Here is a 12927-nt window from a genome sequence, read left to right as displayed (position 1 = left end):
CTGGGGGAGAAAATTAAGTTCCTGAATTAGACTGCTTAAAATGTTAATTTCTCTCTGACAGCTCTGGGTGAGCTTCTTTGATTCATAGTTCAAAGATGTCTCGTTTTATGTTTTTTTTTTTTTTTAAATCCATCCCTGTTGTCACGTTTTCAGCTGCTAGAAAGTGCTTTCATTGTTTAGCTGTTTTCCTTTTCTCTTTTTGTGTTGCTGCTTATGATGCTATAGTACCTCAAATCGTTTGTGGGCTGAGGATAGTACTGAAAAGGAAAAGGACAATGTTCCTACGGCAGTGACCATTCCTGTTGCTCCAACTGTTGTAAATGCTGCAGCTTCTACCACAACCCTGACTACAACTACTGCTGGCACTGTCTCCTCTACATCAGAGGTCAGGGAGAGACGCAGGTGTGTAAAGGTCCTAACAGTACTGCTGATATGTTTGCTCAGTGATGAAAGGTGGTTTTTGTTTTTTGGGGTTTTTTTCTAATTCTTGGGAAGTTAATGACCATCTCTGTAGCAGGCTAAAAAATATATAAATGAAATGTTCTGTATCAGCTCATAACTACAGAAATTGATTTTACTAGCAATAATTTAGTATTTAGGTTTGCTAACCTACCCCAGAGAATTGGTGTTATTGTTTAATGACAATAAGCCAGACTGTGGTTTTCTCATTTAGCTATTTTTGGTTTTCTAGTGATTCTATTAAAAAAAAAATTTATAAAGACCTGAATACCAAGTGCAAGGATCTGCCCACCCCCAAGAAAAAACCCTAAATGCACATAGGGGAAATTAGATGCAATGTGATAAAAACAAGTTTTGCTGTCTTTCTCATTGTTGCCTGCCATTATTAAGGGACTTGATGGATATTAACATCTGTCTGCTTCTGTTTTTGAAAATTTCATCTTAATAGTTTGGGCTGGAGCTATAGCTCAGTAGTATAGGGGTCTTGCTTAAACGTGTGAGGCCCTAGGTTTGAAATTCACTGCAAAAGTAAAGAAAAAGCAGAGATTGTTTTGATAAGGAAAGGTTTCTGTGCCTTTATTCCTTTTTTTCTGCCTTGTTTCTTTTTTTCCTAATTGGCTGGGGATCAAACCCAGGCACTTGCCACTGCGCTACACCATAGCCCCTTGCTTGCTGTGTCTTAAGTTTTAAGATTAGAGTTATCTCCAGGTGTGCCAGTAATCCCAGCTACTTGAGATACAGAGATAGGAAGATCATGTTCGAGGCCAGCCTAGGCAGAAAACAAACTGAAAAAAAAAAAAAAAAGATTTAAGGTGTGGTTCAAGTGGTAGAGCACTTGTGTAGCAAGCTCTAAGTCCTGAGTTCAATCTCCAGCACCACCCCCCAAAAAAAGGAAGTTTTGATTTACATAATTTTTAACTTCTAGAATCCTGTCTAGTGTTACATGCTTTTAACAATGTCTCCATTTGACAATTAAAGTCAAATGATTGTCTCCCTAGAGTCATAAGTTGTTTCAGAACAAATTGTTATGATTTTTGTTTTTTGGGTTTTTTTTCTCTACCCTCAGCAGTGCTGGAGATTAAACCCCAGGTTTTACGAATACTAGGGAAGTCCTCCACTACTGAGCTGTAATCCCAGTTCCCGAATTATGATTCTTTTTTTTTAAAGTTTTAGCAAGGATTTATTTTAGTTTAACAGAATAAAGTATAGACAAGGATCTGGGGGGAGAAAAAGAAAGAGAAACATTTCCTATTCCCCAAACAGTAAGTGGGAGCAAAGACTCCCCAAATTATGATTGTCAACATCATTTTTTTTTTGTATTGAAGAGAGTTAAATTTGGACTTTTAGAATTAGTCCTAATTTTAATGGAAATAAAGATTATAAATTCTGTTTTTGATATAGTATTAGGACAAAACAGATTCTTCCAGTGGTACGAGAGACAAAATGTTTGTTGACATTGTTTCTGGTCTGTATTACAGAGAATTTGTTTTACTTTTGTTTCACTGGTGTTTGCAGTCATTTAGTGTCTGTGTTTTCTTTCATGTGAGAGTCATTTCAAATTTTTAGTACAGCCTTGGCCTCTTCTGTCTCTTAATTAAATTTCATCAGTATTTCTGAAGTGTGTATGGTTAAAACTTTGCCTTGAAAATATGTATCTGGGCTGGACATTGTGGAACACCATGTAATCCTAGCATTTGAGAGATAGGCAGAGGATTGTGAGTTCGAGCTTTGCTGGGGCCACAAAGAGAGTTCAAAGCAAGACCATGTTCCAAACAGCCAAAAACACACCAGGATTTAACAATGTATTGTAAAGGGCTGGGGATATAGTGCTTGCATAGCATGCGTGAGGCCCTGTGTTCAGTTCAGCGCCAGGGAAAGGGGAAAAAAGGAAAAATGTGGCTAAAAGAGATAAGTCAACATATTTCTAGTATTATGTATTTCAAATATGCACAGCATTAAATACCATGATAATCTTGAATTTTCCTATTTCTATAGATGGGGATTATGTCAGGATTTCCTTTACCCTTAGTTAAGAATTCTGCTGCACTAATTTTGTTTGAATGGAGGCAGCATGGTAGCAGATTTTTTCACCGTTTTAGGTATTCATAATTCTCCATAGTCTTTTCCAACTGCAAACAATACTTTACAAATAATTTCATAGTCTAGAACTATTGCTTTAGTTGTATTTCCCTCTCCCATCATTTTCCCTTGATGCAGCCATCTCCCCCATTTGTCCAGTTATATTTCTTCTGGAAGGGAAAAAAGCTGAGTGTGAAATAGTAAGAGTTGGTACTCAGTTTTTTAAAGATGTAATTTGGTAGATTAGCCAAAATATAATTATTACAGTATTTTAGCCAGTTAATGTTACTGAAATTTAAAAAATCATAGAATAAAGTAGATTTATTGGAAAAAGTCCTTAATTTAAAAAAAAATAACTAACTTTATGTGTTGCTTCCAAAATAGTGAATAAACTTGTAAATAAAATAGTGAATAAAATTGTTTATCCTGTACATTTATAAGAAAAAAATGATAGTGATGATTAAGGCAATAGTGAGGTTTAGCTGATGTATTCTACCATTTTTTTTTTTAAAGTTTTAACGAGGATTTATTTTAGTATAACAGGATAAAGTGTAGACAAAGTGGGGGAGGTAGAGACACATTTCCTGCCTTAATGCAGGAGATTGGGAGCAAAGACTCTCTACCATCTTTTTGTGATGGCCAGCTGTTTAGAATTAAAAACATATAGCTGGGCATTGTGATAGATGCCTTCCTGTAATCCCAGCACTACAGAGAAAAAGAGGAGGATCTTGAGTTTGAGGTCAATGTGAGCAACATAGCAAGTTCAAGGCTGTCTTAAAATATATAGTGAAACCCTATCTCAAAAAATAAAGCAAAAAGACACATAAAACACATAAATTACTTTCTTATTCTAAGAGGCCGTTCTACATAGGCACCCAAAGAAGGAAAAAGGAACTGAATGTCACATGGTGACTATCAAGTATAGGAAACATACAAATTAATAGGCTAGATTTTATGCCAATTTGAGACAACAATTATACAGAAAATCAAAATGAATAGATTTTAAAAGTCTTTCAACTAGTAACTTGTCTCTCTAACCTGCGTATGTTGAACAATTATGATAAATAAGTTTTTTAACTTTCATGGCAACTTGGAACTATTAAAAAAGGAATCCAGGCTCGTTGAAAGAGTGTATGTGGTTGATTAGTGCTGTTTGCCATGGAGGTAAAAAAAGAAATGCCAATGCAATATTGAAAAGTTTGACCATACAGAGTTAGTTAGAACTCAGTAGTCCATGTTCATACTTTCAGAGCAGCTCATGAAATGAAGTGATATATACATCTGTCTAACCTGTTATTAAAATTTTTGTTTAACCAGATTAGCTATCATTTTAGGTTTCATCTTTGTTTTTTCTTTTCATCTAGTAGAACTTCAAAAGAGCCAGTAAGTTCATAAATAAGTATAAAGGAAAGAATGGAAAAAAAATAGCCATTTGGACCACATTTTCTAGATTGAGGTTCCCAGGAACACTTTTCCACATTTAATAGATGGGGTGGGGGGGTGAAGATCTTCTACTTAAATAATTTGGGGAAATACTTAAACATTTTAATTCTCTTAGTACATTGAGATCTTTTGATAAGTTTACTGTGGTTTTCCTCAAGGTTTGGAATGTATAGCATTTCCAAAATTTATATAATCATTTTCTGTAAAAACAAATCCTTCTTAACATATTCCAAAATTAATGTTTCGTAAAACCTTAATAAAATTTTTGGTTTTTCTTTTCCTCCTTTTAAATTGTCCTAGAAAATTCTGTAAAATTGTTATAAAATAGGAAGTATCTGTTATATTTAAATGAAAACTAAAGATTTGCTAGACAAAATGACATTATGAAGCAATGAGAAACTTAACAGAAAAATAAAGACACTCTTTCTACTCTAAGTGTTCTCAGAGAAATACAAGCTGGATGTTAACATAATTAGATAAAGTGTGTTTACAATTGAGTTCCCATGTAATATTGACCATGGAAGGAAGTCAATACCTTATCTTTGTTCAACCTTTCAATTAGTTACTTAACTTTGGACATACATCCTTTTGAAATATTTCAATTCTTGTTCAAAATACGAACAAGAGTATGATGTATACCTAAAAGCACAGTGACAAGAATGCAGGGAATGCTGCTTACACCAACAGCTCACAGTCTAAATGTTACATTCAGTTCTAACCATGGCACTGAACAAAGACATTGACAGCCTAGGGTTTAGTGAGATAACTTTTCACATATCATCTATAATTGTTACAGAAAACCAAGAGGAGTAATATAAGGAATTTAGATTCTGTATTCTAGAGAATAAGAATGTGATGCCTCTTTTCCTGTATTTAAAAATATCATGGATAGAGAAGAATTTAAAGCACCCTTTTTTGTTTACTGAATGATAGAGTTTAGGAGCTAATGATAATAACATTGAATGAGTTAGATTCTTGGCAGGGTAGATTTTTTACTTTTTTTTGGATGTTCTTAGGTCAGGAGAGGAGGAGCATCCTCAGTTAAAATTAAGCAAAATTTCATTCCCCCTCAATTCTGGTGAATTGGCCTTTTACTAAATGAAATGCTTCTGACTTTTTCAGTAGAATTAAAAGTTTTTAATCTTCAATTCTCTAAATCCTTTTAAGTGTGGTTTTTTTTTTTAAATTAAGTTATGTAGTTAGGAAGAAATTAAGATGTGATATGTTTAAAATATAGCAAGTTCTGAAAAGAAATGGACACATTGCATTCTTGAAAGATTTCAGAGTAGTTAAAACCATTTTCTGGAGATTCTTTTTTTTTTTTAATTTATTAAACCACTATACTTTTATTTTTCATGACCAAACATTGATATATTTTCACATTCACAGATATAGCTCCAACTAACAATTTTTATTTATTACTATAGATCATACCTCACTCCTGTTAGGGATGAAGAGTCTGAATCCCAAAGAAAAGCAAGATCTAGACAAGCAAGACAGTCTAGAAGATCAACACAGGTATATGTGTATGACATGTAAAACATATACCTAATTTGTAAAAATGAATTACCTTTATATTTTTCACTTTCATGTGCAAACATTGATATCAGCATGCAGTGTGAGTAAATCTTAAAAGGTAAAGGTTGCTCTACTAATTCTCATAGCCTTTCATATATGGTTACACTGTTATATTATGTCAAGTTTAACCATATGCTTTTATATCTCTTTGAGTATCTTTTTAAGCCCTCATTACTAATTTCATGTCTGGCACAGAGTATTTGATAAGTTCTAGAATGAATTAATTATATATGATTATAATTACATGTGATGTTAATAAATATTAGAGTTTGGTGAATATTTGGAGGTGAGATGGGGTGGAGGATAGTTCTCTTATTAGCTAACATGCCACTGTGGAAGAAAATGTCTCTCGAGCTCCTTATTATCATCTTATTTCCTCCTTGTGTTTTTCCTGTATCTGAGGAGCTCCACAGTGCAGATTGAGTTGTTTCTTAACATTACTCAGGTTTCAAAGAGAGCTATTTGTTGGATCTTAATACACTTTTTCCATTTTTATAACTAACCTGCACGTCATGGTCTGACCTTAAAAAATAATTTCTGTATTAAAACCTTGGTTAAACCTTTAACAGGTATTGAGTGTAAAGCATAAATACATGTAAGGTGATGTATTATATAAACTGCATATATGAGCACTTTCTTCCTCTAAACTTATAAACATTTATATTTATTTTTGTCTTTGACTATTTTGTTAATTTCTGAATAGGCAGTTTCTTTTCCACATTTATAACTTTGTCTAAACCTGTCATTGCTTCTACTCATGGTGATTGTTCATAGAATGAATATAATTTGCTGTGTAAAAATTTTGTTTATAAACCAATTCCACACATGCATATTTAACTTTTAATACATTCATATTTGATGTATCTAGTTCTAAAATAGTGTTTTGAAACAAACTTCATGCATCTCATAATTTATCCTTTTTTGTATTCAGGGGGTAACATTGACTGATCTTCAGGAAGCCGAAAAAACAATAGGAAGAAGTCGTTCTTCCAGAACCAGAGAGCAAGAAAATGAAGAAAAAGAAAAAGAAGAAAAAGAAAAACAGGATAAAGAGAAACAAGAGGAAAAAAAGGAGTCAGAAACATCTAGAGAAGATGAATATAAACAAAAGTACTCCAGAACATATGATGAGGTAATAGTGTATCTGCAGTGCAGCTGAATCATATGGTATGAACAGTACTTAAGATTCTGAATACTCAAGAGATTCATGTTCCAATAAACCCTATATAAGATATGCAAAAGGATTTTATCTGGAATTCAGAATTGCTTTAGCACAATTAGAACACTCTTTTTTTTAATAAAATTTTTGAATATGTTTCTATTGTGTTTAATATTTCAAATAGGTTTAATTTTAATGTTTCACAGACTTATCCACGTTACAGACCAGTATCAACTTCAAGTTCAACCACTCCATCCTCTTCACTTTCTACCTTAAGCAGTTCACTGTATGCTTCAAGTCAGCTAAATAGGCCAAATAGCCTTGTAGGTATAACTTCCGCCTACTCACGAGGATTAACAAAAGAAAATGAAAGAGGTAAGATGACCAAATTTTGAAAACACTGTTTTCTTCAATCTTTTGAACTTAGCTATATGCTAATTAATAGTGCAACTGAAAAGGAACAACATCCTAAATTGTGAGTTATTCAGCCTAAGCAGAAAAAATGCAAGGGTGAGAATGAGAATAGAAGAAAACAAATACAGAAAAAAAATAGGGTCTGGAGTTGATATGAATATATTTATATATTTTAAAACAATTTTTTGTGAAATTGTTTTAAAATAAAATCAACTAAAACATGTAATGTCCTTGGTAAAACAACAAACAAAACTTGTTTTGTTATGTTTTCTTGAAAAATGAATTTCTCAGCTATATATGCTACTTCCATTTTCCGTTTGGTAGAAAGTTAAAGTTCCTATTAAAATTATAATTAATTTCTGCTTGATACCAGGGATGAGTACTAAAAAAATTATTCCTGATTATAAGCATTTTATACTTTAAAGTTAAATCTGTATATTAGCTATAATATCGGTAATCATGTAGGATAAGCATCAGAAAGTTAAGTTTTCTCAATTTCCAGATAGCAGGTATTTATTTATTCATTGAGATACTCCAGTTCTTTAAGCTACTGTGTATGTGTGGGGTCCATATAATATTTGTAAAATTTTTGAGCCAACATTTAAGTTTAGGGACATTCACATGAAGTTCAGATTTTTGGTTTTTCCTAAAATCTTGAGGGCCAGGAGTATAGCTCGTATAGCTCAGTAGTTGAGTGCTTGCTTAGCATGTGCAAGGCCTTACGTTCCATCCTTTAGTACTTCTAAATAAATAAATAAACAGACAACCGAGAGTCTGAATTCTTACATGTTAGCAATTAACTGAAGCAAGCAGTATCAGGATCCCCCTCCCCATCCCTCTGGATAAAGTCCTTCTGGCCCATTTTACCCATTATATTACCTGGATGGCCATTTTTGTTAGAGTTTCAGATCTTTGCTCTAACCCAGTTCTAAAAACAGCTTTAGGAACCTCTCTTAGTCCTATAATTTTGGGATGTCTTTTGCTATGACTCTTTGCTAATAAAGAAGTCGTCATTTTAAGATCATTTGTGTTTATCATATTCTTGTAGTATATAAACCTTAAAGCCATTTTTAGGGAAGAAACAAATCTACCATTTTCTTGTTGACTTGTTTTTAATAAAAAATTAATATATTTTCAGAAGAAAAAGGTTAATACTCTTAGTATTACCTAATAGAAATGATACGAATATTGTGTTATTACTAAATGACTGTCAAGAGTTGAAGCAGAAACTGACAAGTTTGTATGATTCCTACTACTTGTCCCATCATTATGATGTTTGGGTTTTTTTTTCCCCTTAGGGTATGGATATTATAATTATCTTACTATCACATATTAATAACTGGAGCTCCATCCTTCTGACATGATTCCATTCAGCAAATATTGTGTCTTTTGAACAAAATGTTTATTTTAGAGCCTAGGAAAATGGAGATAATTAGTTCATGATCATCAAGAACAAGAGGTAGAGAAGCATGTTTATGCTAAGTAAACCCTGAGAAGTGGAAAAAACTAATTCTAACTGGAGAAATTAGGAGGCTTCACAAAAGAAACTGACTTATTTTGAGATATATTTTTCATAGTATTATCAAAATACATTGCTTTCATGGTTTATTGTAATCTTTAACAGAGGGAGAAAAAAAAGAAGAGGAGAAAGAAGGTGAAGATAAATCACAGCCTAAATCAATCAGAGAACGGCGGCGACCAAGAGAGAAAAGAAGATCTACAGGAGTTTCCTTTTGGACACAAGATGTGAGAACCTATTAAAACTACTTGACAGTACACTTAATTGTTTCCAAAAGTGCATACTGATTATTTCTTTTATATCTGAAATTAGATATTCTTAAAAATCACTGGTTTTTCTAACTCTAGTTGTTAAATAAGAAAAGCTCTTTATAAAGAGAACTAGCAAGTACTTAGATATTTGGTATTAAAAGCAGGAATTCTGTTCCAATTTTGGAAAAATTATAATGTCTGCTGCTCAGAGTACATACATAATTTGTAATTTTCTAAATTAGCATACTCTAATAGTATGAGGGAGCTTATTATGATAATTCCATAGATGTGTACAGTGTACTTTGAACAAACTCATCCCCTCAGTGCTCTTTTGTAATGGCTAGACTGCTTCTTTATCTTAGAAAGATATTTTACATTTTATCTCATTTTTACAAATGTCATTATAAGTTCTAGATAAGAGAGTTTCCAGTTTAAGGGATGCTGGGTAGAAGCAGTGTTTTACTTACCAAATTACAGTAATCCTGTAAAAATTAGAATTTTTTTTCAGATCTCTGATTGTGTGCCTGATGTTATTTATAAGCAAGAGGAAAAACTGCAGTAGCACTGTTTACTTAATATTTAGTTACGTTAATTGATGTTAATGTATTAATGTTTCAGTAAAACACATAAGTATAGAAGAGCAAACATAATTTCTTTTTTTTGTAGCTTCTTGATTTTTTTTCTCCAGTTTTAAAAAGAAAACTATTGATTAATGTTTTTTCAGTGCTGAGGATTGAATCCTAAATTTTGTGCGTGCTAGGCAAGCACTCTACCACTGAGCTACATCCCCAGCCCAGAAACCTCCTTTTGAAATAAGACATATATGCAGAAACATATTTCATATATGTATAGCTTAGTGAATTTGCATAAAAATGACAATGCAAGGTCCCCATATTCTCTCTCTAAATCTTTATCATACTCATTTCAAAGTCAACCACTATCCTAATTCCTAACACCATAGTGAACTATTCCTGTTTTTAAAGAGCATCTGAATACAATTATAGATTTTGTAACTCAGTATTGTTTTTTAAATATAATGCTATTATGTGTAGCAGTACATTTACTTTCATTAATACATTTGCTTTATTACTTTTGTCCATTCTTCCATTGAGAAATGATGAAATCATCTGTCTTTCTGTTGAACTAACCTTATTTCACTGTATGTTCATCATGTCTAATAATGCTCTATCTTAAATTCTGCTGTTGTGGAAATCTTTCTTCTGATTAATCTTTACGTAATGTATCTTTTCTGTATTTTTATTTTCAACTTTTCTTTATTTTCCTTATAAACAAAATACTTACGGTTACCTTTTTTCTAAACACTTTCATCTTTTAATTACAGAGATTTAGTTAGTCTAATTTCATTTAATTTAACTGTTAATGTAATTAGATGTACTACAAATAACATTGGCATGTGCAGTTTAAAATACATAAAGAACTAAGATACATGAAACCAGTAGCAAAAAATAGGAGAAAGTATTAAATGGGGTTGAACAGTTTTTATATCCTTGCATTGTGCATGGTATGGATCAAGTACTCATGCTACACTTGATGAATCAAGGGTGTGTGTGGCTACAAAAAATGGTTTTAAAAGTCAGGGAAAATGAAATAACACATAAATAAATGGCAAGAGGGGTGGAAGTAAGAACAAAGGAAATAGAAATTTTATTTTCCATTTTTCTTTTAATTTTTGATATTGAAAAGTTTAACCACACACAAAAGTTACAGAATAGTAAAGTCACCCCACCCCAAATATCTTTTGTTTTCATTTCTAGGGACTCTTATGTGCCAGATATGGTTTGTACTTGTAGCTTTATACTTTGCTTGTTTGATTAGGAACTAAGTAAGGACCATACATTATGAATGATTATTTCTTCAAAGTTTCTTTTAATTAGTGAGATTTTCCTCCAGCCCATTGTTTTTTACAGTTATTTTTCAAGGAACTGGGTTATCCTATCTCTGAAGTGTCTCTTAACACAGTCTTTTGTTTTTCATATTTTTATAAATTGGTAGTTTGAGCTAGAGAATTGATCAAATTCTGGTTCAGTATTGTTTTATCAAAGTATCTTGTTCTCCACCAGAAAGTACATAATGCCTTGTTGAGTTCTTAATAACTTCAGTCTTAGACTCCTCTTATTGTTTAAAAATATCTCATCTCCTTAATAAATCACGTGTTAGGAATTTCATAGGCAAAATTGTATTATTCAGCATTTTTTTTTTTCCCCAAATTCACTCAGACCAGTTTTTCCTTTAGAAGTCCACTTTCTGGAGTCGTGCATTTGACTCAACATCGTAAGGATCGCTCCTCAGGTTCATATTGGCAGTACCCATGTTTTTAATTTGAGCCAGCATTGATTGAATTTTAATCATCCATCAAGGAACAGGACTCTTTTCCTTTTTATTACATCATGTCTAAACCTATAGCAGACAACATACAATAAGAACCAAGGGTTCTTTCAAAGAAAGGGTGGTATATACTTAAGCAGCTCTTTGTAGTATTAAAATATTAGATTCCTTTTCTGAGTTACTACTTTTTAGGAACTCTGAGCTTCCCCACCTTTTCTTTCCAGTTCCTGTGTTCTCCCATTAAACTGCAATGCAGACAATCAGTCCATGACATGAAATTAATAATGATACAGCAACAGCATCACTGATTTCTCCTGTTCATTTATTAACTTCACATATTTTTGCCAGATACCAAATGATAGCTTATATGAAAATTCTGATCCCTAGAACAGTTCTGCAAAGTTTATATCCTCACTTGGAATTACGACTCAAAAAATTTTAAATAATTTTCTTTAAGTCACATAACTTAAAATAACTATACTGATGTGTACTAGGTCTGTGCTGTAATCCTATAGTATTTCTATTGTGTATGTTAGTAAATAAATTTCCCTGTTCGTTTTCTTTAGCCCTTTAAGGCTTGTTGAGATTTTCAAGCCCTTCTAGTATTAAAGAGCCTGGAATTCCAGACTTGTAGCCTACTGTTTATGATCTTCAGTTTCTATTCCATGTACTTTAAACTCCCAAAGACTTAGTAGAAGAAGGAACACTAGCTAAACATAGTAGGACTGTTGCAGAAGTTTGCTTAAAATTAACAGATTTAATTTTTTCCCATAAAATAAAGATTTCTTTTTTTGCTGCTTCATTGTAATTGAGTAGCTAATACTTACATTGTCTATTGAATATATGAAGTTTCCTCACCCTCAATATAAATGTGTTTCCTAAACTACGTATTTTATAGATAGGTTTTCTTTACCATGTATACTAGCTGACTTTGATTGTGTCGTGCCACCAAAATAGGGTTTCTCTAAACAGAGTAGGAAAAAAAATCCACTTAAAAATCTATTTTTCTTGGGCTGGGAATGCCACTGAGTGATAGAACACTTGCCTACCTTGTAAAAGGCCTTAGATTCAATAGTCAGTGCTACAGTATTTAAAAACCAGTTTTTCTTTTGATCCATTTCATGGTCTGTTTTTCTCTAAGAGTTATTTTAAATAAGAAAAGCCCTAACCTATGTTTGCTGTCCTAAAATAAACTGACAATCTATTTTAGAGTGATGAAAATGAACAGGAACAACAATCAGATACAGAAGAAGGTTCCAATAAAAAAGAAACTCAGGTTAGTAGCATTAATTTTGTATTGAATTAATACACTTAAGAATTAATGTTTAATTATATTTAATTATATTCATACAAACAACTATTACAACTGTCTACGTGCTGGGGTTACCATATCAATAGTTGCCTGGGTGTCAGGATTGGAATGATTGAATTGGGACACAGCATTTTGTGGTGATGGAAATGTTCTCGGTTGTGGCGGTAGTCTTACTGATAAGCACCAACTGTCAAAAGTAATCCAAGTGTATATTCTCCAGGTGTAGTTTATTTTCATTTGTCTTTCAGTACTGAAAAGAAATAGCAAAAAAGGTAATAGTACTTTGATCAAAGAAAAATACATGAAGGATACTCAAAAGTAGTAGAAATCAAAAGTAATGGGTTCCGATTTTATTTCTATAGAGGCA

General features: G+C 32.4%; 1 protein-coding gene across 3 annotated transcripts in view; it reads left to right on the top strand.

Annotated features, from left to right (window-relative positions):
* Ppp1r12a (protein phosphatase 1 regulatory subunit 12A) overlaps positions 1 to 12927 on the top strand; it is a 126273-nt gene that overhangs the window by 96688 nt on the left and 16658 nt on the right. For 2 of the 3 annotated variants that reach the window (XM_020181673.2, XM_074084003.1), the window contains exons 14-19: positions 226 to 402; positions 5409 to 5499; positions 6491 to 6691; positions 6925 to 7093; positions 8757 to 8878; positions 12459 to 12524. In XM_020181673.2, coding sequence (XP_020037262.1) covers positions 226 to 402; positions 5409 to 5499; positions 6491 to 6691; positions 6925 to 7093; positions 8757 to 8878; positions 12459 to 12524 — 826 coding nt within the window. The remainder of the gene's footprint in view (positions 1 to 225; positions 403 to 5408; positions 5500 to 6490; positions 6692 to 6924; positions 7094 to 8756; positions 8879 to 12458; positions 12525 to 12927) is intronic. The other variant, XM_074084004.1, reaches the window with a different exon arrangement.

This window comes from Castor canadensis, chromosome 8, assembly GCF_047511655.1.
Source record: "Castor canadensis chromosome 8, mCasCan1.hap1v2, whole genome shotgun sequence".
Lineage (NCBI taxonomy): Eukaryota > Metazoa > Chordata > Mammalia > Rodentia > Castoridae > Castor > Castor canadensis.
The sequence above is the reverse complement of the archived record's forward strand: the minus strand, read 5'-3'. Positions and strand labels throughout refer to the sequence as shown.